Here is a 24,730-nt window from a genome sequence, read left to right as displayed (position 1 = left end):
TTTGTTTGGTTGGAATAAATTTATTTCATCTGTCTGTAAACAAGGTGTTTTTAATAGTTATGGCATTTTTTGAAATGCATATTAAATCAGATGAGTTAGACTGTATCCCAGATGTAACAAAGTGCAGGGAAAGAAATGGACAAATCAGCAACAAGAGTTTGTTTAAATCTGTACATTATCCACAAGGCCCAACAATAGAAGCAAATACTAGAATGTCCCTAAAGTAGTGCCATTCGAAAGAAACCCTCGTAGTCAGTTAAAATCCATCTCACAATAGCAACAGTTCATTTTTTTTTTTTTAAACAATAGTATGGCACAGAATACATATTAAAAAATTCATCACAAGACAGCCAAGTCAGTTATTCCAACCAATACCATCTCCCATTTATTGTTTTGTATACAGAGTTCTGCAGTTCTCTTTAAATGGACATACAAGTTAGTACCGTGCCTGAACTGAGAGTTTGGTTACAGACATTTCAGATGACTAGTGCACAAGGCAGTTCACTCCATAATTTCTGCAGCAAGGGTGTGACAGGCCAAATGAAGATTTTAAATTTGAAATGGCATCATTTTGACAGTTTAGCTTTCAAACTACCGACCTTCATCCAAACAGTGGCTTCAGAGCAGCAAAACTCTTAACCAGTAAGTGATCTGGCAGAAAGACCGGAGTCAGTCAGAGCTCCCGATATAGCTGAAGGTGGCAGTTTTCCACAATGACATTGCAGTTTCATATTAAAAAACAAAAACAACAGAAACCCCCCCACGACCCCCAAGCTGCAAATTAAAATTGGTCCTATGAAAAACTGAAACCAGACACACTCCAGATGGTTATGTTGGGATAGCTAATGTCCATAATGGCATCCTTTTACAATTCAACTACAGAACAGGAGCTGGCAAAAAAAAAAAAAAAAAAAAAAAGTGCCTGAGCTATTGCAACGATGGAATGTCTCTGGGGATTCGTTCGGGATGGTGGTTTTAAGGTCATGGGAGGAAGTGCATCTGTACCCTTTCATAGTTTTGTGATTGCACTTGTTAAGCAGTACAAGCTTCAGACATCGTGAAGAAAAAATAAAGAGATTTAAGCCTACGGTGAAGTGCAACGACAAAACTAATGTAACATTAATAGCTTTTGAGTGGCAAATTGGTTAAACAAACCAGGCACTATAAAAATGGGTGTAAGCAAACAAATGTGGATTTACAAAAAAAAAAAAAGAGGGACAGAAGTAAAGATATGCATGCACTTTTTTCCTCCCAACCATGCTCTATGAAAGGAAGACTAGTGAGCTGTGTAATTGCTCAAAGTGCTGAAGAGGCATTGATCAAATTAGATTGTACAATCGGCACCTTGTTTAGTATTTAAGTTGTTTTAGTTGTCAATATCACACTAATTGCTAAGACAAAGCAAAGCCTACACTTGGCAAATTCCCCTCCCAAGTTTTTCAAGGTATCATGCATATCATCTTTGTGGTGCAGTAATGGTGCCAGATATGGGACTTGGTTACATACAGTGGTTAACATATAAATGAACAAAGGGTAACTGGAATTATGACATTAGGAAATGGGTAAATAAAAAACACAAACTACCATCTACAGTCTGGTAGCACTGAACACAACTGGGTGGTGGTGAAGACAGTTGCTAGGTGGATGGGGAGAGGCTGCTTAGACGTCAGACCTCCTCAGGTATAAAGCCAGTTCATATGCTTTCTTGTTGAGTGTCCCTCCATGGACACCTTCCTTTCCCATGACTATAACCAATGCTGGAGTACACAAGGAAACAAAACAGAAATGAACAGAATTAAAGGAAAAAAAAAAAAAACAACACCTTTCCCCACCAACAAAGGGATACAAAGGAGACACAGGTTCATACCCCATCACCCTGCATTGCTAATAAAGTTTCCAGAATGTAAGGTTTAAAGCTCACCGCCAGGAAAGTTTAATAGCAATCTTCCCCTAATACTTAACAGTCTGCCTAGCAACTAGAACCCAGAGTCTCTCAAGTATTTTGCCATTGAGTATGCCTTCTTATTCAATCCGCCTCCATGGACCCCTTCTTTGCCCATTACAAAGACCAAGACTGAAAGAGAAAAGAAAAAAGTTTTAAAAAGAGTGTGTTAGACAAGGAAACAATGCAAGTTTTAGGCAGTGCAATAAACACACTCAAATTCAAGATTTAGTATTTGGGTATTAAGCTAGTTTAACAGGAATTTTGTAAAAATACAGATGTAGACAGGGCTGGGAGAAGGCATGAGTTATCCTCAGGGACACTACGTAACTACACACGTCTAAGAGTCCACTGCTAAGAAAAACACCACCAACTATCTCAAAAAAGCATCCCAGTGCCTCTCCACCATCAGCACCATCCGTCATCACCCAGCAAGGAAACCCTGGCTGCATCTTAAAAAAACCAAGGGGAATAAAAAGAAGTCTTGTCAGGGACTAAAGTAGTAGTATATGTAGAACTGTGATTCTGAAGAGCATAAAGAGGGAATAGTCTTATATTCTTATCCGTAGTGGTCACTACTGGTGTAAGAGTAACTGCCTTGCTACTAGCAAAAAAACCCACGGGGTCAGACTTGGGCTAAGACTTCTCATGCAATAATACAAGTATAAAACATGCTTTTTGCAGAAGACAAAACGCAGGGAAGATTTTAATGCTGACCCTCTCTCTAATCCCACAGTTTTGGTGAAGTGTCCCAATTGTCTCACGAAAAAGAACATCCTAAGGCTCCTCAACCAGTAAACACCACTTGCGAGTTGCCAGCAGATGTCACCAGCAGGTACACAGACACAATAAGCACTGTGCTCCCACAAGCACAGCGATTGTTTCCCCAGCTAGGAATACTGTAATTGGAAATAATGCAGTCAGCCTGCCTACAGGTGATTGTACATCTACATAGCAATTTGCTCACAAAAAGCCTAAAACAGACAGTTCTCGTTGGCATTTCACAATCTGCAGCAGAGTCAGAACTCTGCTTGTTTCAATTCAGGGCTGCAAACATTCTTCCTCTATCACCGCCACCCAGCTTTAGCCTATAGACAAATTTTGCTCTAGTTTTGGTTTTATACTTATAGGCAAAAGTCCGTTGCTCACCAATTTGTTCTACAGCCAGCCAAAAAATGCTAGGCCAGATATTCTGAACACAAGGCACACTACTCGGAGCCGGTATTGTGAAGCACGTTTTCTATATCCAAACCTAGTGCCTTCCCCGTAATATGTTTTACTAGAAGTTAAATGAGGAGCACAAGAGTAGGCGTACTAGTGTAAAGCAAGTTTCTCAGCGATACCAAATTGGACGGGCTTTTTTGCCTGAAGACAGACTTCAGAGAGCTCAATAGGAAGTGCAAGAAGAGTTAGTGTAGAACTTGTTAAAAGGCAAGTAGGAGTAGCTCATACGAGGAATTCACATCTTTGTAGAATAAACTTTCTGTTGAGAAGTTTACAACGAAAAAGCTGGTTTCACTACCAATCGTTAACAGATCCCTACTGTAAGCTTTAGATACCAAGTTACGGTATGCTTAGCAAGCTTACTTCAAGCTATAGCGTGCTCTTTCCTGCTTGTCAGAGATCTGTTTAACCATTTCACAGCCTAGCGCCCAGCTGCGATCACGGGTGGGAACAGGGACAAGCGTGATTCCTAGGCGGCAATCTAGTTCGTCAGCCAGACCACTGCCATCTACCCCCCTTACGTCACTTCCTGAGATTAACCATTAAATACAGGAGTCTGGCTTTCTTAATAGCTGGAGTCTATGCTTAGGGTCACGTTCTTAACTCAGTGATCTGAAAGGGAAGAAAATCATGCTTACCTCGGCCAGCTCTGCCTACAGCAACATTGTATGTTGGCTCACCACCTTGACTCTTTGTCCTGATGTCCATTGTGCAGTCACCATCAACATACAGGCTATCTCTGATCACAGAGCACTTCTTTGCACCAAGGGTCAGACCATTGGTGAAGAAACCCTCTCGGTCTTTTCCTACAATCATATCTATTTCTACTGGCTGTCAAAGAAAAAAGTCCAGAGTTAGCACGGCAGCATTTTATTGTTGAATTTCTGTTCAGAAAGCGTCCTGTCTCGTGTTGAGAGGACGAGACAGTGAATTTCCCCGTGCTCCCACCAGGAAGTGCTCCAGAATACAGGGCTTTGTTAGTCACAGTCTGTATCGCACTGGTTTATTGCCACTGTAAGCAGTGGAACCGCTGCCTCGGAATACTTCACAGCCCAAGGCCGCAGTACTCCTCGGCTCCGAGTTCTCATTAAAGGAGGTACTGCACGATTGAGACCAGTTAAGCATGGGATATATGCGTCTCGGTGACCGAATGCGCCAGGCCAGACGCTAACTCTGCAGAACCGAAAAGCCTGCCAGCACCTGTCCCTGAAAGATCAGCTCAGACGCCACCCGGCCGCATCTGCCTCCGCGACGGGGCATTACCTCAGCCCTCGCCGAGCAGCTGCGGCGGCCTCCGCGGAGCTCGGGGCAGCTCCCGACAGGCGGCGGCCCGGCCGCCCTCTGCAGCAGCCGCCGCCGCCTGCCCCCTCCGCCGCACGGCACCGCGCCCGCCCGCGCTACCGCCCGCGCCGCAGTGGCGGCGGGCCTCGGCCCTGTGGCGGAGGGCGGGCGCTCGGCGCCGCGCCGCCATTCATCCCCGCCTGAGGGGGAGCGCCAGGGCCCGGGCGGGGAGCGCGGGGGTCGGGCGGCGGCGCGGCCCGGTGAGGCGGGGGCGGGGGCGCGGGCCCGGCCGCGACGCGGCGGCCTCAAAGTGCAGCGTCACGGCGGGCCCGGCCGCCCCAATCACGGCCCGGCGCGGCGCGGCCGCGGGCCCGCCCGGCCGCCGCGGGCCCTGCCCGAGCCCCGCTCTGCCCCAGCCCCGGGACCGGGCCCCGCCGCGCCCGGGGCGGGGCGCGGCGCTGGCCGGCGGGTGGGTCGCTCGGTCGGCCGGGGCAGGCCACGCTGCAGCGCGCTGCCCGCCCCGCACGGCCCTTATGTAACGGCGGCGCGGGTCCCGCAGCGGCGGGAGCGGGGCGGCGGCGGGGGCGAAGGACGGGCAGGGGCAGGGGCGGGGGAGGGGAGGGAGGAATCAATGGCAGTGCGCCATCTTGGCGGTGAAAAACATGGAGCCAGCGGCGAGGTGGGCATTCACGAACGCCTCCTACGCCGCGCACGTAAGCCTCGCCGCAGCGCCGGGCCCGGGCGGCCCTACGCAAGCCCCGCCGCGCACGCCCCGCGCGGCCTCTCCCGCCGCCCCGCCGGCTCCCCGCGGCCCCCGCGCGGCGGCACCCGCGGGCGGGCCCCGCCGCATCGGGCCGCAGCCGCAGCCGCGGCCCCCGCCCCCGCCGGCGGGAAGGGCCCCCTCTCCCGCGGCCGCCGCGGCGCCGCCGGCGGCCGCAGACAAAAAGGCGGCGCGGCCGGCCCGGCCCCTCGGCGCCGCGGGATCGCTCCCCCGCCGCCGGGCCCGCCGCCGCCTTCCCCCGCCGCCCCGCAAGGTGCCCCCGTCCCCCGCCGCTAACGGCCGCGCTCCCGGGGGGCCGGCCCGGCGCCACGGGCGGACTCGCCCTTCCCCGCTCCCTCCCCGCCTGCCCCGCCGCCGCCCTCACCGTGATGCTCTGGAAGATGCCGCCGGCCGTGGCTGCCCAGACGTACTTGGCGTCGCAGTAGCCCACAATGGCGGCCTCCTGGCAGCAGCCATCGCACATCAGGTTGTCCACGTAGCTCTGCCAGCCGGCCATCTTCGCGCGGGCGGCGGTGGGGGCGAGCGGGGCGGGCGGCGAGGCGCGGGCCGGGCGGCGGGCGGCGGGGCTGGGCGAGGCGGTCCCGTCCCTCTCCTCTCTCTCTCCTCTCCCTCCTCGACGGCGGAGCGGAGCCGAGCGCTGCAGCGAGCGGCGCGGCCCAGCCCAGCCCTCCGCGCTGCCGGCGCCGAGGGGCGGAGGGGAGGAGGGGCGCGGCCCGGCGCCGCCCCCCGCGCCGCCCGGCTCCGTGCGGCCGAGGGGGGGGGGGGGGGGGGAACGGCGGGGCCGCGCCGCCTTACGCCGGGCGGAGGAGCGCGGAGCCGGCAGGGAGCCGGGCGGCGGCGGGGTCCCGGTCCCGGTCCCGCCCGGCCCTCGGCGGACGGGTGGGCAGGGGCGGCGGGGCTGCTGCGGGCAGGCCCGTCCCGAGGGGAGAGCGCTCCCTGTGCGGGCTCGGAGCCGCGTGGGGAAGCGGCGCGGCGGAGCCGGGCGATTCGTGCGCCCCCGCTGCGGCACAGCCGGCCGCCGCCTCGCCGCCCCCGGCCCCGCCGCCCCGAGCCCCGCTGCGGCCGTCGGCGGCGCCGCCTGGCAGAGCGCTGCCGCCCGCCCGCACCGGATGCCTCCGCCTGCCCTGCCCGGAGCGCCGAGAGCGGCCGGGGCTGGGTGAGTACCGGCTGCCGGGCCGCCCCGGCGCTCTGCCGCCTCCTGCCACCGTCCTCAGGTCGGGGAAATCCGAACACCGCCCTTACGTCCAAGGCGTTGCGCTGTTCGCCGCTTCTGGAAGCGTGGTCGTTGCTTGGGTAAACCCCTCTTACTTTTCAAGGTTGATCAAGCAGATGCATAGTCTTAGTTTGCTGGAGCAGGGCACAGCCTTCTCCTGAAAGTGCCCGGGAGGGCCTGCTCCGCTGGCCCGCTGCGCGGCTGAAAGTCGCTGTGTGGAGGCTCCGCTCCCCCAGGTCTCTCTCTTGGGAGGCAATGTTGGCTCAGCTGGTTGCATTTATGTTTTATTCCTATGCGTTTCATGTCCTCTCCTGCGTAGCTCAGCAGCTGCGAGTATCCTTCAGGAAAGCGCTGGTGGTGACGCTGCTGGTAGTTGGCCATACCCTGCTGCCCTGCTTGCCTCGGTGAGCTGAACCAATGTCCCGTCGATGTAGTAAGACAATTTCTGTATCAAATTGCTGGTCTCGCATTGAGCTGGTGGGCTCCCCATCTTACGTGCTAGCATCTGTTATATTTTATTTCTGCATGGTTTTGTAACTGGTGACTTCAGGTTTTATTCTTCCAGGTTCCATCAAGTTTCTGTTGAAATAATTCAGTTTCCGTGTTCCTTTGTAAGAGGTTCAGGTCTGATACCAGTATTTTGCTGCATCGATATTTGGCCCTGGGCAGGGTCACTGCTCAGAAGACTGCCCTGCTACAAGTTGCCGGCATGTTGCCATGTTTTAGGGCAATGGCTTGGTCTTGCTTAACACTGAAATCTGGGGAGTGGGACAGTCACCTTCCATTTGAGCAGGGTGGTTTTGCCTTACTTGGTATCCGTTGTGCTTCTCTGGGGAACGGAGACAGGTGGGATGTGAAGTGGCTTCCCGTGTAATTAACTTTGAAGCTTTAATTCAAGAAGTTAGATCTTATACCTGAATATGCCAAGGCATAGTGTACAATAATTGAATCTGCCTTTTCCTGAGGCTATATCCCCCAGGAAGAATATTCACCAGGTATTTATAATGAATATCCATACTTCAGGATGTTCTTAGTCCTTTTAAAACCTAGTTCACTTGTCACGGGATTGACTGTTGTTTAGATACTAATAGAGATTTCTTAGATTACTAGATAATTACAAAAGAGCTTATTTGCATCTTTTAGCTTAATCCCCTAAGTATTTTCTCTATTTTATTTTCACAGTGTCTTTCCCCCTCTGAATTTGGACAGCACCAGAACTTTGCTTTATCCTTTTCGTGCCATCCACGTATACCAAAAATGTCCTCGTGTCATTGTATCTACCAATGAGTTACAAGCTTTAAATTTGCTTTCAGCTTTTTAAATAGCTAAAGCTGTTTGTGAAGTCTGGATTGCCTTCATCATCGTCTCTCCACAGATTCCTTCCATGGGAAGGAGAAAAAGTTCTCTTCTGCCTGAAGTTGCCATTGAGGGCCACTTCTTTTTTTTAATGCTCTTCTGTAGGAGGTCCCAGTTTAACACTATTACTTGCACAGAATGGAATGCATCCATCTTAAATGAACAGGAGGCTGATGGGTTCATTATTTTTAGCGTTCAAACAAAATGTGTTTGTTTTTTGTCTATATGGGGTTTGGATTTTTTGTTGTTTTTGCAAGCTGTAATAAGGATTCCAAACTGTTTCACTTTAGTAAGTGGATTTAATAAATACAGCGGCAGACATCATATCACCCGGAACCCAGGGGCAGGCTTTGGGAGTTTTGGAGCTGCCTGTTTGCTAGCGTGACCGTCCTTTGATTAATGAGAGGTGGGCTTCGCATGGATGGCAGGCTGCCTGGTACAAGCGTGGAGGTATCTCGCGCAAGAAGCCGTGGGTTTCCAGGGCTTTAGCCAAAGGCTACGCCGCCTCTTGCCTGGACGTATCTCACCTTCTTGCATGCACGTTTCCACACATTTGTCCATCCCTTCTGCCCGAGGACCAAGCATGCGTTTCCGAGCCCTCACAGCCTCATGTCCAGTCCTGTTTCATGGGAGGTGGAGACCCAGCGGTCACTGCCAGCTTGGAGCTGGGCTGAGTCTGGGGGGAAACACTGCGACTTTAGCAGCCGCTGAACCGGTGCGTGAGGCACTGCGTGGCGGTCCCTGGGATTCCAGAGCCTCGCCAGTTTATTGTGTGGTGGGTTCAGTGCTTCGCCTCTCATGAACCAAACGTCTCACCCAGATGTCAAAGAATGTAGAGTGGGTATGGTAATATTACCGCTGCTTCGCAGGGAATATCACCTTTTTTTAATAGCTGCATAAAGCAGGTGATCAGTAGTGCGAGTGCTATTTTGATGAGCAGATTGTGTCAGCCATACAGGGAATGCAGTTGTCTGCTTTTAATGACTTAAACTGGAAATAACTGCACGGAAGTCTGGGATCTCCTGAACATAAATGGATGGATAAGAGTGGAGGATTTGCCACCTGCTTGGTAGCTCGGCTTTTAGTCATGTTATTTGTGAAGTAACTCCAGTAATATATTTAGAAAGTGAAGTCTAAATTGGGTCACCATTATTTAATGTTATGAAACTATCAGGTAGCTTGTGTGACTTGCAGATTCAGCAGTCACCAGTGCTTTTTCTAAAAATGATAATCCTTTAATTCTATTTTCACCATGAGGTGCCTCATTTGGTCATGTTCTATGTCATACAATCGTTGTAATGCTATTTGTATAGACACTACTGCAACAGCACCTTTGAGACTGTTTGATTTAAGAAAATGAGGGTGGGCTCTGTACGTTAAAGATTGTAAGAGAGAGGAGTTCCAGTTTTATTTTTTGTTAGGAGTCTTAACTGGAAGCTGACACATTTGTTAAATGAAGCATTTATATATAAACAAAATATTGTTGTTAAAATTGCTAGATGTAGTGGGTCATTTTAACGTCAGTACCCAGGCTGATGCATGAAATGGTGCTGTCTGAACGTAAGCTATACATGTACGATAAATAGTTGCTAAACTGTGATTTCTTGTATTTTAGTCTCTCTCTACATTCTGCCCGATGGTTCTTCTTTCTGGAAGGTATTTGCACACTACAGCCACAGTTTGGGTTTTTTATGCAGCTTGTAACAATTATTAGTCTTTTTGCTTCGGTTCAGAACTTTGTCTAAAATTTATATTGGATCACATCTAAGAAAAATAATCATTTGAAAGAATTTTAAAGTACCAACTCTCCTTAGCCAGAGTGTTCTATTTATAGCTTTGTGAGAAACTTGACTGCTTCTATACTGGTAACACAAAAGTTAAAATTGGCCAAAAACTTGAAGGAGGGCGTATATTTCGTTAGTAAAATAACTTGCAGTTTTCTGTCAGGCTTTGTAACTACTGCTGCTCCGCTCAAAATGGTTGGACAGCCAAAGGTAAGATTTCTTATCGTGTCCAAAGAAGGGCAACCAAGCTGGTGAAGGGTCTGGAGCACAAGTCTTATGAGGAGCAGCTGAGGGAGCTGGGGTTGTTTAGCCTGGAGAAGAGGAGGCTGAAGGGAGACCATATTGCTCTCTACAACTGCCTGAGAGAAGGTTGTAGCGAGGTGGGGGTCGGTCTCTTCTCCCTAGTAACAAGCGATAGGATGAGAGGAAACGGCCTCAAGCTGCACCAGGGGCGGTTTAGGTTGGATATTAGGAAAAACTTCTTCACTGAAAGGGCTGTCAGGCACTGGCACAGGCTGCCCAGGGAAGTGGTTGAGTCCCCATCCCTGGAGGTATTTCAAAGACGGGTAGACGTGGTGCTTAGGTACATGGTTTAGTGGTGGACTTGGCAGTGATAGTTTAACAGTTGGACTCGATGATCTTAAGGGTCTTTTCCAACCTTAACGATTCTATGATTCACCAAATTGGCCCATTTGGAGATAACTTTAACCAGCATTCGTGTGTAGACAGGAAGGGCAAGTGACTATGAACAGAATGCAGCTTGCTGCCTTTGTGAAAATTAAACTTCACGGAGCCAAAGCTCGCTCGATGCATCGTCAGCCTCCGGCGTTACCACTGCTGGCGTCAGTTTGCGGTGGTGCCCTGCTGACTTCCTCTCCAGACCATACTGGCTTTCCTGTGGCGGTCTTTCTCTTTACCACAACTGCTTTCGGAAGTGCAGAGGGTAAAACCGATTTAGAAGTGTTACGAGTTAGCAGATTCACTTCTGCTGATTAAAAGCCAAGAAGCAAGGAGCAGTCTGTCTCGTAACCTCGTGGTGATGACTAGAAAATGGGCTTTGCAGGGTCCTTCCACAGCTACTTGGCTGAAAAACGAGGAAGCTACCAAAGGCTGGGATGAGCATTAGCTAGAAATGAATTGTAAAAATGACATATTAATGAGCTAAAAACTTGAAGCTAGCTTTAAAACATACAGTGCTACAGAGTGCAACAATCATTAGATTAAGACCACAATGCAAAGTTTTATTGCATAGCTACACCTGTGCGTGAAAAAGGTCCTGTCCAGTGCTAGCATAGCTGTGGTCGCGCTACAAAGAGCCCTGTACCACAGCACTTGAAACCACCCAGAAAGCTCTGAAAAAAAGATGCTTTTCTGGTGTATCTTACATCGTCTGGAAAGGTGGTTTAACTCCACGTGCGGATAAGAGTTTCATCTCCATAGAGGAGGTTTGCCTGGTATGGTTTTACCAGTATAGATAGCTCAGCAAAACCCTAGTCTTTCTAAGGATTAATTAGGTAAGCAGTTAAGAAGAATTTCCCTTCCTCATCCTTTATTTAACCATCAACTTCAAACATAGCAAAGCTGAAATGTAACTTTTAAAATCAGATGCAAGCTTAGGGGTATTGCTATGTCAGATGATAAGGGTATGAGATTGCTTCCATTTAAGTGGCTTCCAGAAATGCTTTAAGGACAATTCTTTGTGGATCTGGTTTATAGACTGGCCAAAGCACTAGAAAAGATGTCTGAAGTCATGGAACTTTGCTCAGCTTTTGGATTTTTAAGGTAAGTTCTTGATCTCGCCGGTGGCCAACAGAAAATAAACCTTAATCCTAGAAATTAAAGCATATTATCTGTAAGTTCTTACTTGGACAGGTAGTCTCTGGTTTGTAACGGTGTCTTCGGTGAGAGTCCCTGTATGAGTGAGATGTGCAGAATTAAGCCTATATGAGTCAGCTTTCTGTGTATTCAGGTTTATCAAACAGTCAGGCTCCTTGGTGTACTTAGATCCTGCAGTATTTTGTTTTGCTTTAAATAAAGCAAACAGAACCCAAATAGGTAGCCCTCCGTCAACTTTTCAGTTATGAAACATGGGTGTGTACCGTGAAAGGCAGTAAGTTTGTAGATAGCTTGACGCCGTGGAGGGAAGGTGGTAGCATCTTCAGTCCAAGCTCTTTATTTTATTTTATCCAAGCTCAGTGGTGACTCATGATACACCTTTGTTAACGGATTATTTCGGTGGGTGAAAGGTTGTATAGAAGTTAATCTGAAAAGTGAAAACTAAGACCAAGAAATGCGGTAAGAGAGTTGGAGAAGCACAAAGTTGGAGGGAGAGAAAGTGGAAAGGTGGAAAACGGAGCAGATTAAGCATGGCCTCTCAATGCAGTCATTGTTTTCCAGATATTTGTGCAGTGTGGTTAAACAAGAGCAGCTAACGGTCTTATTACTACATGAAGCCTATGCTTCTGATCTCTGTGCAAACTTCACTGACCGCGCGGAGAAATGATGTTAGATGATTTAACTTTTCCAGGGCTTCATCTGTTTGTTTTTTTCTGTCAAAGTCGACTGGTATATAATTTTACCTCTTTGATAGCTGATCTGCATTTTTGCACTGTGCTAGCGTACATTAAGGAAAAAAAACCAAACTTTTTTTTGATGTCGGATTGCCTTGCACTGCAGGAACACCAGAACTCTTCTCTCCTGCTGGGCACGGCCACAGCGTCTGCCTGGCAGTCCACATACGTGCCGTAGTCGGTGTCCGGTTTTTGGCTGCCTGTGCCAGGTCATGTGCTGGTTATTGAACTGACAGGCCTTTCTGTTTTCCTAGCTCACAGTTTCTTTAGGTGATTGTTTTTGCACCGCTTTCTGCTGCTTATTCAATCTACCACGTGGTTTAGGCAGGGAACTCTGAAGTTTTGTTCGGTATGTTATTTCCTTCATTAAGCTTTCTTTCAGTGACAGTACCTATAAATATGTCTATCTGGCTGATATTTCGTCCTCTGATCACAAATAATTTTGCTGTTGATGCTTGTTAAAAGTCCAAAGGATTTGTGGATCACAGATACATAAATTTATCTGTTGTATGTAATTTCTACCCAAAGCATTCACTGTCTGCAAAAGCATTTAATAATAATTCTGAAGTATAAAAAGCCACATTTTCCCAGAGAAATTATACAGTTCCAACCTTATAATGCTCTGTAAAATTACAAATATATATTATTTTTTTAATGAAGCAGAAATGGCTAAATGTTTTTCTTTTCTTCACAATTCTTTTTTTTTTAATTTAGTACCAAATTTCTCTCTAGCCACAAAGTATTCGATTCTGGCTATGAGTAGCAGTCAGCCTGCCTGCTGTCAGCTCACCAAAGAAGAGCCAGTATATGTGTATTCAATATTTAGAATATTTTTGTGTGAATTTTTGATAGTTGAAGTACTACTTAGTTTCAGCACCCAGAGAATTATTTCTCCCATAGCTGTAGTGCTTTTCTCTCAATTACATCTAGTGAAATAAATATCCCATTTCTGAGAAACAAAGCATATGGAAATTATTCTGCTCAAATTCGTCTACATAATCACAAAAGAACATCAGAGAAAGGTTTTAAAATACATTATGTGCTTAGAAAAGGTTTACTCAGTCTGAAAGTCTAATACTGCTGAACTGTAGAGCAGCCACTCTGTTATGGATGAAAGGCAACATTAAGAATCTAAAAATGGGAGGAACGGGGAAAAGTAGAATTGAGTAAAGGGGAAAACAGCATAGAAATGGTGTGGTTTCATTTAGAGCGTTTTCTTTTCTTTTTAAATACCTCACTGAAGGAAACTAATAATACCATATCTCGACCAAACAGCTATTCATTATGAAAAGTAAATGTGCTGAGAATGTTACGGGGAAGAAACGTTGCAGAGGACCGTGGCACTGAGGCAGGTCTCCTTCAGCATCGCGGTAAGCTGGCATCCGTGGAGACCTGGTAGATGGCTTCAAGAGGTCATGTTTTTGATTGTGTACCGGTCTCGTTGATGGATTGTGCCCCGCAGCATCCCTGGTTTAACATTGTCTACATAGTAAGTGCCAGTGGAGGCAAGCGCCTGAATCTCAGCTTACATTGCTTTGAAGCAGGCACTGGGTTTATATTGTCTTTACAGCAACTGGGAGTGGACTCATGGTGGTGTTACTGTGGGGAAGAAGAATGCAGTCATCTGCTGTGTGACTCCCCGTGCTCTCCTGTCCACCTTCCTGGCGTCCTCATCCAGCAGTGCAGCTTGCACCACGTCATCGGGTCACGCTTAGAGTGTCCGCAATTGCTCACTCCTGCTTTTCGGTCATACGTGTTTCTAGCTATGTATTTCCCAGTGCATGCTGAAGTTATGTGAAGACGTATGTAGGGAAGATGCATCTGATACGGCTGGTCTGTACTTTGGATGAAGACAAACGCCAAATTGGCAAAGTGCTTTTTAAACATTTGTAACTCGGGTGTATTACGTTTATCTACAAGAGTGAAAGGCTTCCGCCTATTTCAGTTTTCTTTGAAACTCAAATGTAAAATGCAGAATGAGGACCACTTTTCTTAAATTAAAATACACGACTTCAGTATACTAAAAAAAAAGCGCCTAACATGTTACTGCTTTGACCGAACAATCAGAATAACTGTCCTTTGCTATGCAAACCTTGTCCTCATTATTAGGTTAGAGTAGCGTGCATAAGGCAGTTGTGACATACAGCATGGTTTTGGTTACAGGGCTAGAAACAGGCGCTGTTTTAGCAGTTGCCGTTGCAAAAAAAAAAAATGCAGAAAAACAGAAGAACATTAGCACCAGCTAGACTTTTGTGCATTTGTTTTAATAGACACCCATTTTCTTGTGTTATCATTAGTGGATGTCTGTTGAGAAGATAATGGCAAACTGCTGGCAGGTGGTCAAGCCATGTATTAAACAGTAAGGGCGTCAGCCTTTCAAAATCATCGACAACCTGTTTTTAGATAGGGGTTAGTTGAGTGAATTGGAATACGCGCTCTTTGACTGGAAGGAAATCGAACCCTTGTGCTGAAAGAGGACAGCTTGGAGGCAGCGTTTGGGCAAAGGTGTACTTGTTTCTCAAAACCTGCTCTTGGCATGGACCTGGGGGCGGCCATCAGCCAAGCAATGGCTGCAGCAGAGGAAATGGCACTTTTCCTCAATGCCGGATTGTACGCGTTTCCACTTCACCCGTTTATAATGCCTTTCTATCGGACACAGCTGTTTCTCCTTCTTGTTTACATATTTTTCTGTAGTTCCAACGATTAATTTTTTTAAGAGTAGTTTGTGGTGAAAAATAAGATTGCGCTTCACTCTCCACGCTTAAGGCATTGTAACTGCACCGGCTTTGGTGGTAGTGTCTGTTATTGAGTAGCGTGAGAGGATAATCATCCCTGTCAAATGGTTGTTAAAGACTAAGCAAAAAACCAACTTTATAAGAAAAAAAAGATTTGTTTTTAATTTAAATAATTGAATATTTTTGTTTCTATCTTTCCTATTTTAGAAACTATATGCTGTAACAGGAAAAGAAATACCACAAAAGGAGTTAAGTTTATAACCGTAGTATAACCGTGATCACCTTACGGCGTGCAAAGTGGTACTTTGAGTTTAGCAAAGATCAGTCGAGCGGTTCTGCCCTCCCCACTGCAGCTCCCTTCGCTCTCCCTCCTCCTCCCCTTCCCCTCCCTGACGGCCCTTCCCCGCGCTCTGTCCTTTCAGAGCAGCAGCCTGGTGTGTACAAACATCTTCTGAAGTACCTGAAAAAATATTGACCGATTTCCAGGTAGTTGTAAGGTAGTTTTTCTGAAGAGTGTAAAAACAAATAAATAAATGTCCCAGGTAGTTTTCAAAATATAATTAAAATATGGTTAAACTTAATCCACTCTTCAGGTATTTTCAGTATTAATCAGGAATACCTTTTTTTGCCACAGTGCAACTACTGTTAAATACTGCTATAGTAAGTTCTTTTCCAGAATTAAACCAGCAATCTTATTTACACACTGCTTCAAGGGTGGCAGCTGGTGTTGTAAAGTATTTTCTGCTGAAAGAAAAGAGAATGTAGCTAGGGCATAGATCCAAAAAATGGAATTCAAGTGCTTAAATCCGAAGTTTCAGTCCTGAAATCGTCCTGAAACCTGCTTTGTTTCTGGCTAGCCTCGAGGTGCCCGGGCCCCATGCAGGCACGGAGCCCGGTGTGAGCTCCCCGGCTCTCGGAGCTGCCGGCAGCTGCTGCAGAGGTGCAGGATACCTGCTGCGCAGCACTGACAGCCGGAGGCAGCTCTCCTCCAGCGTGGGTTCTTGGAGAGCGTGAGCTGGAGGCTGTGCTTTGGGAATGGCTCGCAAGCACCAGGGCCGGGGTCCCCCTGTAAAATGAAGGGGCATCTGGCTCTGGGGGGCGTCCGGGTGCCGTTGCCCTTTCCATGCAACCCTTTGAGAGCACTTGAAAATGTGAAGAGAAAGAAATGAGAAGCCCAGGATTCAAATCCTTTCTTTTTGTGAGAAGTTACAAATTTTCCACTTCTCTTGAGAGTGCCCTTGGTCCCGGCAAGTGGCTTTCGGGAGGAGTGTACCGCCTTCCCTCCCTCCACACCTGCACCCCAGCTCCCTGGATCCAAAGAGGAAGAGTAGTGCAGAACATCGTGGCGATGACCACAGAGCGCTGCCGAGGAGAGAGCTGCTGGGTACACGCGTGGCACCACCGGCCAGCACTGCTCTCACCGTTGCAGGCGTGTATTTCGCGCGCTTTGTCCCTGTCCAGCTAGTGCCATGTTCTCTGTTTGGTCCAAGATAGAGCGGCTTTAAAATTAAGCCCTTATACACTGTAAGAGTAATTCCAACAGACTTCTCATCGTCTGTGTGTGACAGCTTTGAGATGCTAGGGTTGCTGCTTCTTGATAGTTTTGCGAGCATGTTCGCTATTTTTGGACTGCAAATCTTTCAGTAACTTCCAAGACCCTGGCACTAGATGGAGCTTTAATCTACTTGCACTTAGAAGTCTATTAAGTTTAACCACAAGTTAAAAATAGGGAAGAATAAATGAAGATATGTATGCCTGCTGCTACATTTACAGTGCCCTCTTCCCCTTTTGTTAGCAGAGTGGTGTAAATTATAATTTAAATTTAATTTAAATGAAAATTAAAATATTGCAGCAGAATCTCCTTGATCTAGTAGGTGCCTTATAATCACTCTTACTAGCACCCTTTAATGTACTCTCAGGCTCATGGGAGAAGTTGCTGTAAGTTAGATACGCTGAAAATGTGCTGCATATTTAAGCGAACAACTAGGCTGTGCTGAATAAAGGTAATGCCATTTTCTGAACAAAGTTCCTGTTTGTATTTCAGGATGGGGTGGGGGTGACCACGTCTTCTGTTTGCTCTGCTCATTCAGTAATGCATTTGCATTTTCACTTCATGCTACCAAAGCCAGCAATTCAGAATCATCTGTTACCAGTCACTTCATTTTTTTCTCCATGTGTTACCCTTGAAAATATTGAACAAATAGAAACAAATAAAAAACAGCTTTGAAACTGTAGTGTTTAATACTTTTCATTTAGCAAGCACCACGTCTCACAGGCTGCACAGCACATATCAGAAATTTAAGACCATCTCTGCCTTCCACAGAAATAACTGGAAGTAGATTTAGTTTTGTTCTTGGGTGCCTGTGTTCTTATCAGCAAGAGACTGGTTCACTCAAAACCATTGTCCAGACACTGAAGTAGCAAATATGTAATCAGTTCCTATTCACAGCCCCTCTGCTATTTTATTAAATGGTTTAATATAGTAAACCAGGAGATACATACTTGGGAAAAAATCACAAGGCATGCTGTGCTCAGAACACTGGGGGTGATAAAGAGGAAGATTGCGTATTGCATCTCACTCCCATCGTCTTCTCAAGGTCTAATCCTTCGGTGTCTTTCATCTTTTATCAGCAGGACTGAGGGACTCCGCACGTATCACAGAATGAAAAACCTTTGTAGAAAACTTCACGTGAATGCAGTATGGCCAATATGAGAAAAAGCTCATATTTCTGGAAGATTTCTCCTATACTACAAAACTGCTAAGGAACCATATTATATACGGAGGAGTACCTGCAGTATTGTAGACGACGGGGTTTGCGTACAGCAATCCGATTACCGCGTTGGCCGTACTGAGTAGGGAAACAGCACAAGCAGCTTTCAGAAAAAGACCCTGCTGAAGAAAGTAATTTTAGAAGGGTGTTTTGTAGTTGACCTGGCAAAATTTTGATTGCTACTTGTGACCAGATTAAGTGTATTCAAAGTCATAATTTCCATATGAATCAATGGAAGTTTGGTGCTTAAGTATCTTTTAAGAATTTGTTCTTATGAGGTTGTTACCAGTTGCATTCAGACTGTAAAATTTCATTAGTCCTGCTTTCAAGGGCAGTGGTTTGCCACCCTTTGAAGACGGAAGCAGTAGGAATGAATACACTGGTACCCGATTCCTCAAATGCATCAGGAGAGCAATGAGAAGTTATAATTCCTGGTGGCATCACTGATACAGGGCATTAAAAGTTTAAATGTCATTATTTCTTTACACTTCCATTTCATTATACAAAAGTAGCTGGTAAAGTTACTAAGGATCAAACTGTGCTGGAGCACGCTTTGTTATATTTGGCAGCTCCTTTGCTGTTGTGTTTCATTAAATGGGTAGATGTAGCTGGTAGGCTGTCCTTTGGCACCACCATCATATAGAAAGCATATCTACAGAAATAAGTGTCGTAAAATCTGCACAGTGCATAAAATGACTTTTATTTCTTTTTTAGATGCCCTTTATCTCTTGTCCCATATACCAATTAATGTGGCTGGACAACTCCTCCTTTTTCCTTGCAAATGGAAAAGAAGATGCATAGGCTACATTTTCAAAGATGGGTATAGGATTTGCCCACAAAGCTTCCTCTGACCTAAAGATTTGGAAAAGTTTTCCCTTTGTAAATGTGGAGGTTAGATTGTAGATTAGATGTAGAAGTTCAGATAAATAACTGTAATCCCTGAAGTCTGGATAACATCTCGGCAAGTAAACTAAGCAGGTTCAGGGAATGCAGAACAAAGGAATCTGTGGGGGCTAAGGACTGATGAGTTTATACAGAATATGACAGCAAGACCATATTTATATAGACGTATGTTGTCCACTGCTTTGCTGTTCTACATTTAATTACTGCCCAAGGTGTGGTTTATGCCCTTGCTTTAAGAAATTCTTGACAAGCATGCTCTTGTCTGCATGGCTGACTTTTTTAGTGTCCCCTTTCAATGTGGATATACAAAACTGCAGACACAACTCTGGCGGTGTTCATGCCAATGCCACGGGCAGAGCTAAGATCACCTCCTTGTTCCTTCTTAGTACATTGCACTTGCTCAAGCACGACCAGTGGCTGGAGAGCAATAGGTCAAACCGAGACTTAAAACAGACGGGTCCATCGTGCTTGGAAGAGCTAGGCTACACTATTTCTTCTTTATCCATATGTATCCTTTTGTGCAAGAAACTAAATCTACAGTTACGGATATTTGAAATGTAAAAGTTGATTGGGGAAGGAATCCGTCTTTTTTTCTGCAGCATGCTGGGGAAATGCTCCTGTGCAGTTAATGAGGTTCTCGTTAGGGTTTTTCACCTTTAAAGACTACTTTGCACTATTGCACTACTGAACGCTCAATATCGTGAATTCAGACTGGCCACAGAGGGAAATGAAAATAAATCACTGAACTACTCAGAACGGTCCTTACTACTTGGCAGGGATCAGGCTAGTGAAATCAAGCAAGGAAGCAGCAAACGTGCTCTTACCTCTATTGATGTAAACCCAAAGTAATACTATGACCTTGAATGGAGTGAGTCTGGAGCAGTATGTGTTAGCATACTCTTGGAGGGAAGCTCTGCCTTCCTGATAATTACTAATTATTATTAAAATCTTATTCTTGTTTTATATTTACCTTCTGTAGCAGACGCTTTTTGGGTTGGATGCATCAGATACTTGAGGACAACACAGTCTATGAATATTGCTTCAAAAAATGTTGTATGGGGTCCTTCCCTTTGTTGTGTTGGCAGTTTGGGAGGACAACAGCACTGTGAATGAAAAGTGGAAAGGCCAAAGAGAGACATGTTCTTCAGCCACCCAGGGCCTGAATTTGATCGTGTCCTGTTCCTTATGATGGTATCACTCCTGATCTCCAAATGATTCCTGGTTCAACAGAATTAGGTCCATAGTAACTGTGGCAACCCAAACCACAGAAAGCAGCTTATGACCTAAAGCTGAGGTTGCTTCTGAGTATTAGTGGGGTTGTATTTTTCCTCCTAGCTAAGCTATGTTAATTGGCCAAGAAAAGAAAGCAAAACAACTGTTCTTTGATTACGACAGTGCTTTGATGTTTTTATTTTACTCTGACATAATCTCAGTAACAGGAAAAAAAAAGAAGTTGGGAACTGAAATGATGACACTGAAAACAAATTTTATCATTGATGCACTGAATATTTTTTTGTTGCTTCACTACAAAATCTGACCTTGATTTTCCATCTTCTTACAGGCCTGTCTTTTTTGAGAGACTTTGCTTTGGCCAGTAGGAGTATATGAATAGGATGAGTAGGGTACATGGGAGTCCTCAGCAAGGCATGCGATTGTTTGCAGCGCGCAGTTAGACACCGCCTGCAAAGAAGGTACAAGAAATTGTCGTTGCGTTGTCCTCTCAATTTCTTTCTTGATATGTAAAGAAAGCTTTGTTTGTTTCTTTAAATAATTCTGTTATTTAACTCAGGAATGCCTGTGACGCTCAGTCTGTGACACTCAAGGAAAGCTTTTTGAAATCTCACGCACAAAATTTACAGGTTTATTCTATCATTTACCATTGCACTGGGTCTTAGTCACCCTGCAGCCTTCCAGTGAAGCAGGACTTTAATTTCTATCAGTAAAAAAACCCCCACTTATTAATTTAAAAAAGAAACATGTTCAACCATTTTGGTTCATCTTTATTTTTCTTCAGTGCGCAAATGAGGGTATGAGCCAAAATCTTTTGTCTCTATCACAGCTGAATATTAATAGGTGAGCAGGAGATAATTTTGTCACATTGCTCCTCTCTGAAAGAGACAAAACCACTTCTTGAAGATGAGAGGCTTAGGCATGAAATAGACACTAGGCTGCTCTGCAGTGTTAAGACTGATGTGCTTCCCAGTGTATTCGGAAGATCTTTTTCTAGGTCTCCGGAGACTGTAACTTCAGAAACGCAGGCATTTGTGAGTTTAGGGAGCTGGTAAGCAGGAACGTTAGAGCTCTGGGCCCCTGAAGGGGCTGGACCCTTCTGGAGGCTGCTGTGAGAAAGAGGACATTTGCCAGAGCAGGACTCAAAAGTGAGCCTGGTCCTCCAGCCTCCAATTGCTCTTCTCTCTGTGGCAGCCAATTTGTCTCTGTGTCTTCCCAGGTCATATACCACTTGTGCTTGAGCTGGTTTCCAGAATAGCTGGCGTGAGACAGCCTGCCAGGAGCACGGAAAGCCCTGTGCTGCGGGTACCTCCCAGCCTGACCTTTTGTACTGAGCCAGTTACAACAGCTGGGAAAGGTCGCATCATCAAAGCTTTCTCCAGTTGGTAGAAGAATACGACTGCGTTTAACGGTTTACTGGCCAAACTAGGTGTGTTCGGCTAGCACGCTGAATTGCAGGATAGTAGTAGTCATCTCATGCAGCTGGGGGGGAGTCCCCCCTTTGGGTTTTCTTGGGCTGGGTGGTTTGGGGGACGGGAGCTGGTGAGCTCTGCCTCTGCTGGCCTCCCAAGGCTTTCCTGGTGCCTCCTGCTGCTACATGACATGGCTGCTTTTGCCTGCTCCCACGTGCATATAATATCAGATTCAGGGCAGAGGCACAGGAGGGAAGCAGCTCTTTTATTCTTTAAAGGTCAGTTGTAAAGATAAAGGGCTAACTACTGGTTTACTCAGGCAGGTTTTTTTTTTTCTGGTGGTATCAAAACAAACACATTTAAATAATGACAACATTTTCCTCATATTTCTTTTATATGCAGTTTTTCACAGACCACACGGCAGTGTTAACTGCCTGCTATTGCAATGTATTCCAAATACAGTGGAGCCTCTGAGTCTTATGCAGTAATGCCGATGCTGAGTAGCTGTTGTGTTTCTACCTAGAAGAGCTCCATGTTGCTGTGATTACCTTATCTTGACTGTAGAACATTGGCTTTTGGTTCTTGCTGCAAGTAAAAAAAAGCGATTCACAGAGTAGAATTATTTCGCTTTACTACCAAAGTGTTACTTCTCCCAGTGGAACAGCAGGCTACATTGAGCAAGCATGTCAGGATGCAAAGATACTGTAGTCCCAGCACCTAGCACTATACAGGCCCTTGTTACAGAGGAGATCCTTTGTCCTTCGGTGCGTTAATGAGGAATTCCTTTCCACTTTCAGCTCTGATAGATGGCAACTATAACACTTGCTCTAGCAGCTGATCTAGCTAAGGGAGCAGTTGTTTTGTGTGTTTCTTGGAGGCTAATGCAGTGCTACCGCTCAACCTTTACAGCTCTGTCATGTTAATGCCAAAAAAGAGAGAGTATTTGATTTTCTTAAAAAAACAAACAAACCGACCACAAACCTTGCTTTTTGTGGTCAGCCCCTCACAAATGCCCTGGACTCCGTTCAGTTCTTTCTATTGAATAATTTCAGCATAAGGCCCTTGTAAAGTTTGCTCTAAAATGGATTCGATCCAAACCTTTTGTTTGTTAGTAAAGAACAAGTTATAGACAGTAGATCTTTCTTGTTTAATATGTATAAGCTCCTTTTACAAGCTCTATCCAAAGAACATTCAGTTAATTACTCAAGGCATCTTGTTATTTGGAGCCACTGCTTGTAGGAGAAGTGAAACTGCTTCTTTTGAGAAAGCGCAAGCCGTCCTTTGTGACTGTTCTGTTCCCCGCCGCACGGCCCAGCCGAGCACTGCGTGTTCCTCTCTTGCCGAGGGGAGACCCTCGCTGCGTCTGATTCCCTTGGTGCTCCAGCACAGGGGAGGAACAACTGACGTTAGGCGAACCGCGCCTAGGAACAAAATGGAGGAGCATGAGAGGAGAGTTTGGGCCCCGGAGGCTGCCAGGGACTCGATCTGACTTCTCTTCTTTCCCATCTGGCCATTCCTTTCCACGCTGGAGCAGAGCTGGGCAGCGATACGGAGGTGGTGCCGGCTGTCATGGGACACTGTATGCTTGATTTTTCCAAAGCGGGTCACCAGTGTTTTCAGACAAGTGCTGTAAGCTGGTGGTGATTCAGAAATTTTTTTCAGTGTAGCTGCCAGCTGATGGGCAGCCTTTCTGCTTCCAGCAGAGCCTGCCTATTCCCGAAAGGGCTGGCATGTAGTTTTCCTGTCCCCTTTCTCCCAGCCCAGGGGAACAGCAGTCACATCGCGCGCCTTTAGGGAACAGCCCCTGGCGTCGGGGATCCCTGTGCTCTTCCTTAGGGTGCCCAAGAAGGGGAAGCCTGAGCCTGGTCAGCAGGTAGAGAAGACTGGACACAGGGATGTCATGGGCAGGCTACGCGGGCTTCTGCCCTTCCGTTAGTCCTGTTCCTGCTCCTCTGCTACAAGCCGGGAACTTTCATGCTGGAAGAGCACTGTAACAGCTCCTCACCCTCCCTCATCCCCTGGCGCTGGGTGTGGGGAGCGGGGCAGAGCGTTTCTTCTTGCCTACAGCCCATGGACGCCAGCTTCCCGCTGCCGTCTGGTCCGCTGCTGCCCCAGGCCGGCCCTGCCGGGCTGCTGGCATCCAAGCGCTGCCGTGGCCCACAGACACGCTGGCGACCGGCCCGTGTGGCTCACATGCTGTGGGCACATGAGGTGGGAACTGCTTTTCTTGACATACTGTGAGGAGTATACAAAGCGGAGGCTTAATGTTAATCCCCTGGAGAGCTGCCGTAGGAGCTGCCTGTTAGGACCGTGGCACAGCAATTAGACCCGAGTGATTAGCAAGGGAGCTTGCAGCTCTGCTCTGGCGCCGAGGGAGCGCATGTTCTCTTGTGAAGTGAGCGGAGCTGGGCCTGGGTGTGAGTCTTGGCTTTGGGCAGAGGCATGAGCCAGAGGACTGGCTCTCAGGATTGCTGGTTTCCATTCCTGGCCTGAGCAGAGCACGGGTTAGTAACCAGGGCAGGAGTCCGGAGTCCCCCTGAGGAGACACCGCGTGGCACTGTAGAGTGGGACGGGACCCTGCGTGTCGCCACGTCCTGCTGCCGGCGGCCGCGGTCCTTTCCCTCCTCTCAGAGAGGCCCAGTCGTGCTCCTGCCTGGTCAATGCACAGGACAGAGCCACAGCATCTGTCGCGACAGCAAGGTGTCACCGGCGGCTGTGCCTTCGGAGTACAGCAGCTCTTTCACATCAGAAAGAAGGAAATATCGAATCGCAGAGACGGTTACCTCTCTGTAAATAGCAAACCAAGTGACCTAATTCAGCGCAGCAGCAACTCTTCGGAGGCGTCCCTCAGCAGGCTCCATGGTGGGCTGTGCTGGAGCTGACTCATCACTTCCAGCGTGGCAGAGATTGGAGCTTTCAGGCCCTAAGGATTTCACTGTTTCTTTATTAATTTTAAATTGATTAAAATGAATTTTTAAAATACCAGGAGAGACTTGCCTCAAGAAATGGTTATAAAAAAAGAAGGAAATAGTCGGTCTGTGGGAGTTAACTGTGTGCTTAACAAGCTCTGGCTCATACAGCTGTGAGCACCCATTGCAGCTTGGAGGAGTCTTGTCAGCTATTGTCCTGATGGATTAGCAAGGACAGGATTAATCCATCATTATTATAAAAAAGTGAGAATTATAAACTGTCCTTACTTATATCCAGTGCAGACCCACCAGTGTCCTCACCCATGGCAGGGTGGTATTACAGGCTTCTGCTCGCAGCTACAAGGCTTTGTCCAGAAGTCAAGATCTCCTAGGGAAGTGCATCCCTGCAGGAGCATCTCGTTCTCTCCCAGCATCTCCCAGTGCCTGACGACTCTCCTCATATGGTCCGGAGACTCCCTGGAGTAGCCTGTGGGGTGTCTTGTACCAGAACAGGCTGTCAGGTCTTTTGCTTAGCCTCCAACTAAGGGTGCCATAGCGAGTGTAGGCGGTAACAGATGGGTGGAGGATCCTTTGTCCCACCATCAGAGGGCAGTTACAA

General features: G+C 47.0%; 1 protein-coding gene and 1 long non-coding RNA gene across 10 annotated transcripts in view; one reads left to right on the top strand and one right to left on the bottom strand.

The window, feature by feature from the left end:
- PFN2 (profilin 2) lies at positions 1–5,915 on the bottom strand. Of its 2 annotated transcripts, none has more exons than XM_087740784.1 (3): positions 5,593–5,915; positions 3,805–3,997; positions 1–1,757 (listed from the first exon to the last, which is right to left on the bottom strand). In XM_087740784.1, exons 1-3 carry the CDS (start codon positions 5,722–5,724, stop codon positions 1,660–1,662), a joined length of 423 nt encoding a protein of 140 aa, XP_087596910.1. In that variant the 5' UTR covers positions 5,725–5,915; the 3' UTR covers positions 1–1,659. The 2 variants fall into 2 exon arrangements, with proteins under 2 accessions (XP_087596910.1, XP_087596909.1); XM_087740783.1 differs by lacking the exon at positions 1–1,757 and adding an exon at positions 1,837–2,074 and having other exon boundaries at positions 5,593–5,911.
- Positions 5,916–6,020: 105 nt separating this feature from the next.
- The window catches only part of LOC148050803 (uncharacterized), a 114,613-nt gene continuing 95,903 nt past the window's right edge, over positions 6,021–24,730 (top strand). For 6 of the 8 annotated variants that reach the window (XR_015700405.1, XR_015700407.1, XR_015700408.1 and 3 more), the window contains exon 1: positions 6,021–6,521. This is a non-coding gene — a long non-coding RNA (uncharacterized LOC148050803). Of the gene's footprint in view, positions 6,522–20,179; positions 20,252–24,730 lie in introns of those variants that run through there. The other 2 variants (XR_015700404.1, XR_015700403.1) reach the window with 2 other exon arrangements.

This window comes from Nipponia nippon, unplaced genomic scaffold (assembly GCF_047370975.1).
Source record: "Nipponia nippon isolate SJK-2023a ecotype South Korea unplaced genomic scaffold, ASM4737097v1 scaffold_7, whole genome shotgun sequence".
NCBI classification, from domain to species: Eukaryota; Metazoa; Chordata; class Aves; order Pelecaniformes; family Threskiornithidae; genus Nipponia; species Nipponia nippon.
The sequence above is the reverse complement of the archived record's forward strand: the minus strand, read 5'-3'. Positions and strand labels throughout refer to the sequence as shown.

What these genes read in the sequence shown, in the direction of transcription:
- PFN2 (XM_087740784.1), bottom strand. Translation starts at nt 5,724, where the DNA reads ATGGCCGGCTGGCAGAGCTACGTGGACAACCTGATGTGCGATGGCTGC. An exon ending in GCATCTTCCAGAGCATCACG is followed by an intron (nt 3,998 to 5,592) that starts GTGAGGGCGGCG and finishes TTTCTTTGACAG; the next exon opens with CCAGTAGAAATAGATATGAT. An exon ending in TGTAGGCAGAGCTGGCCGAG is followed by an intron (nt 1,758 to 3,804) that starts GTAAGCATGATT and finishes TGTGTACTCCAG; the next exon opens with CATTGGTTATAGTCATGGGA.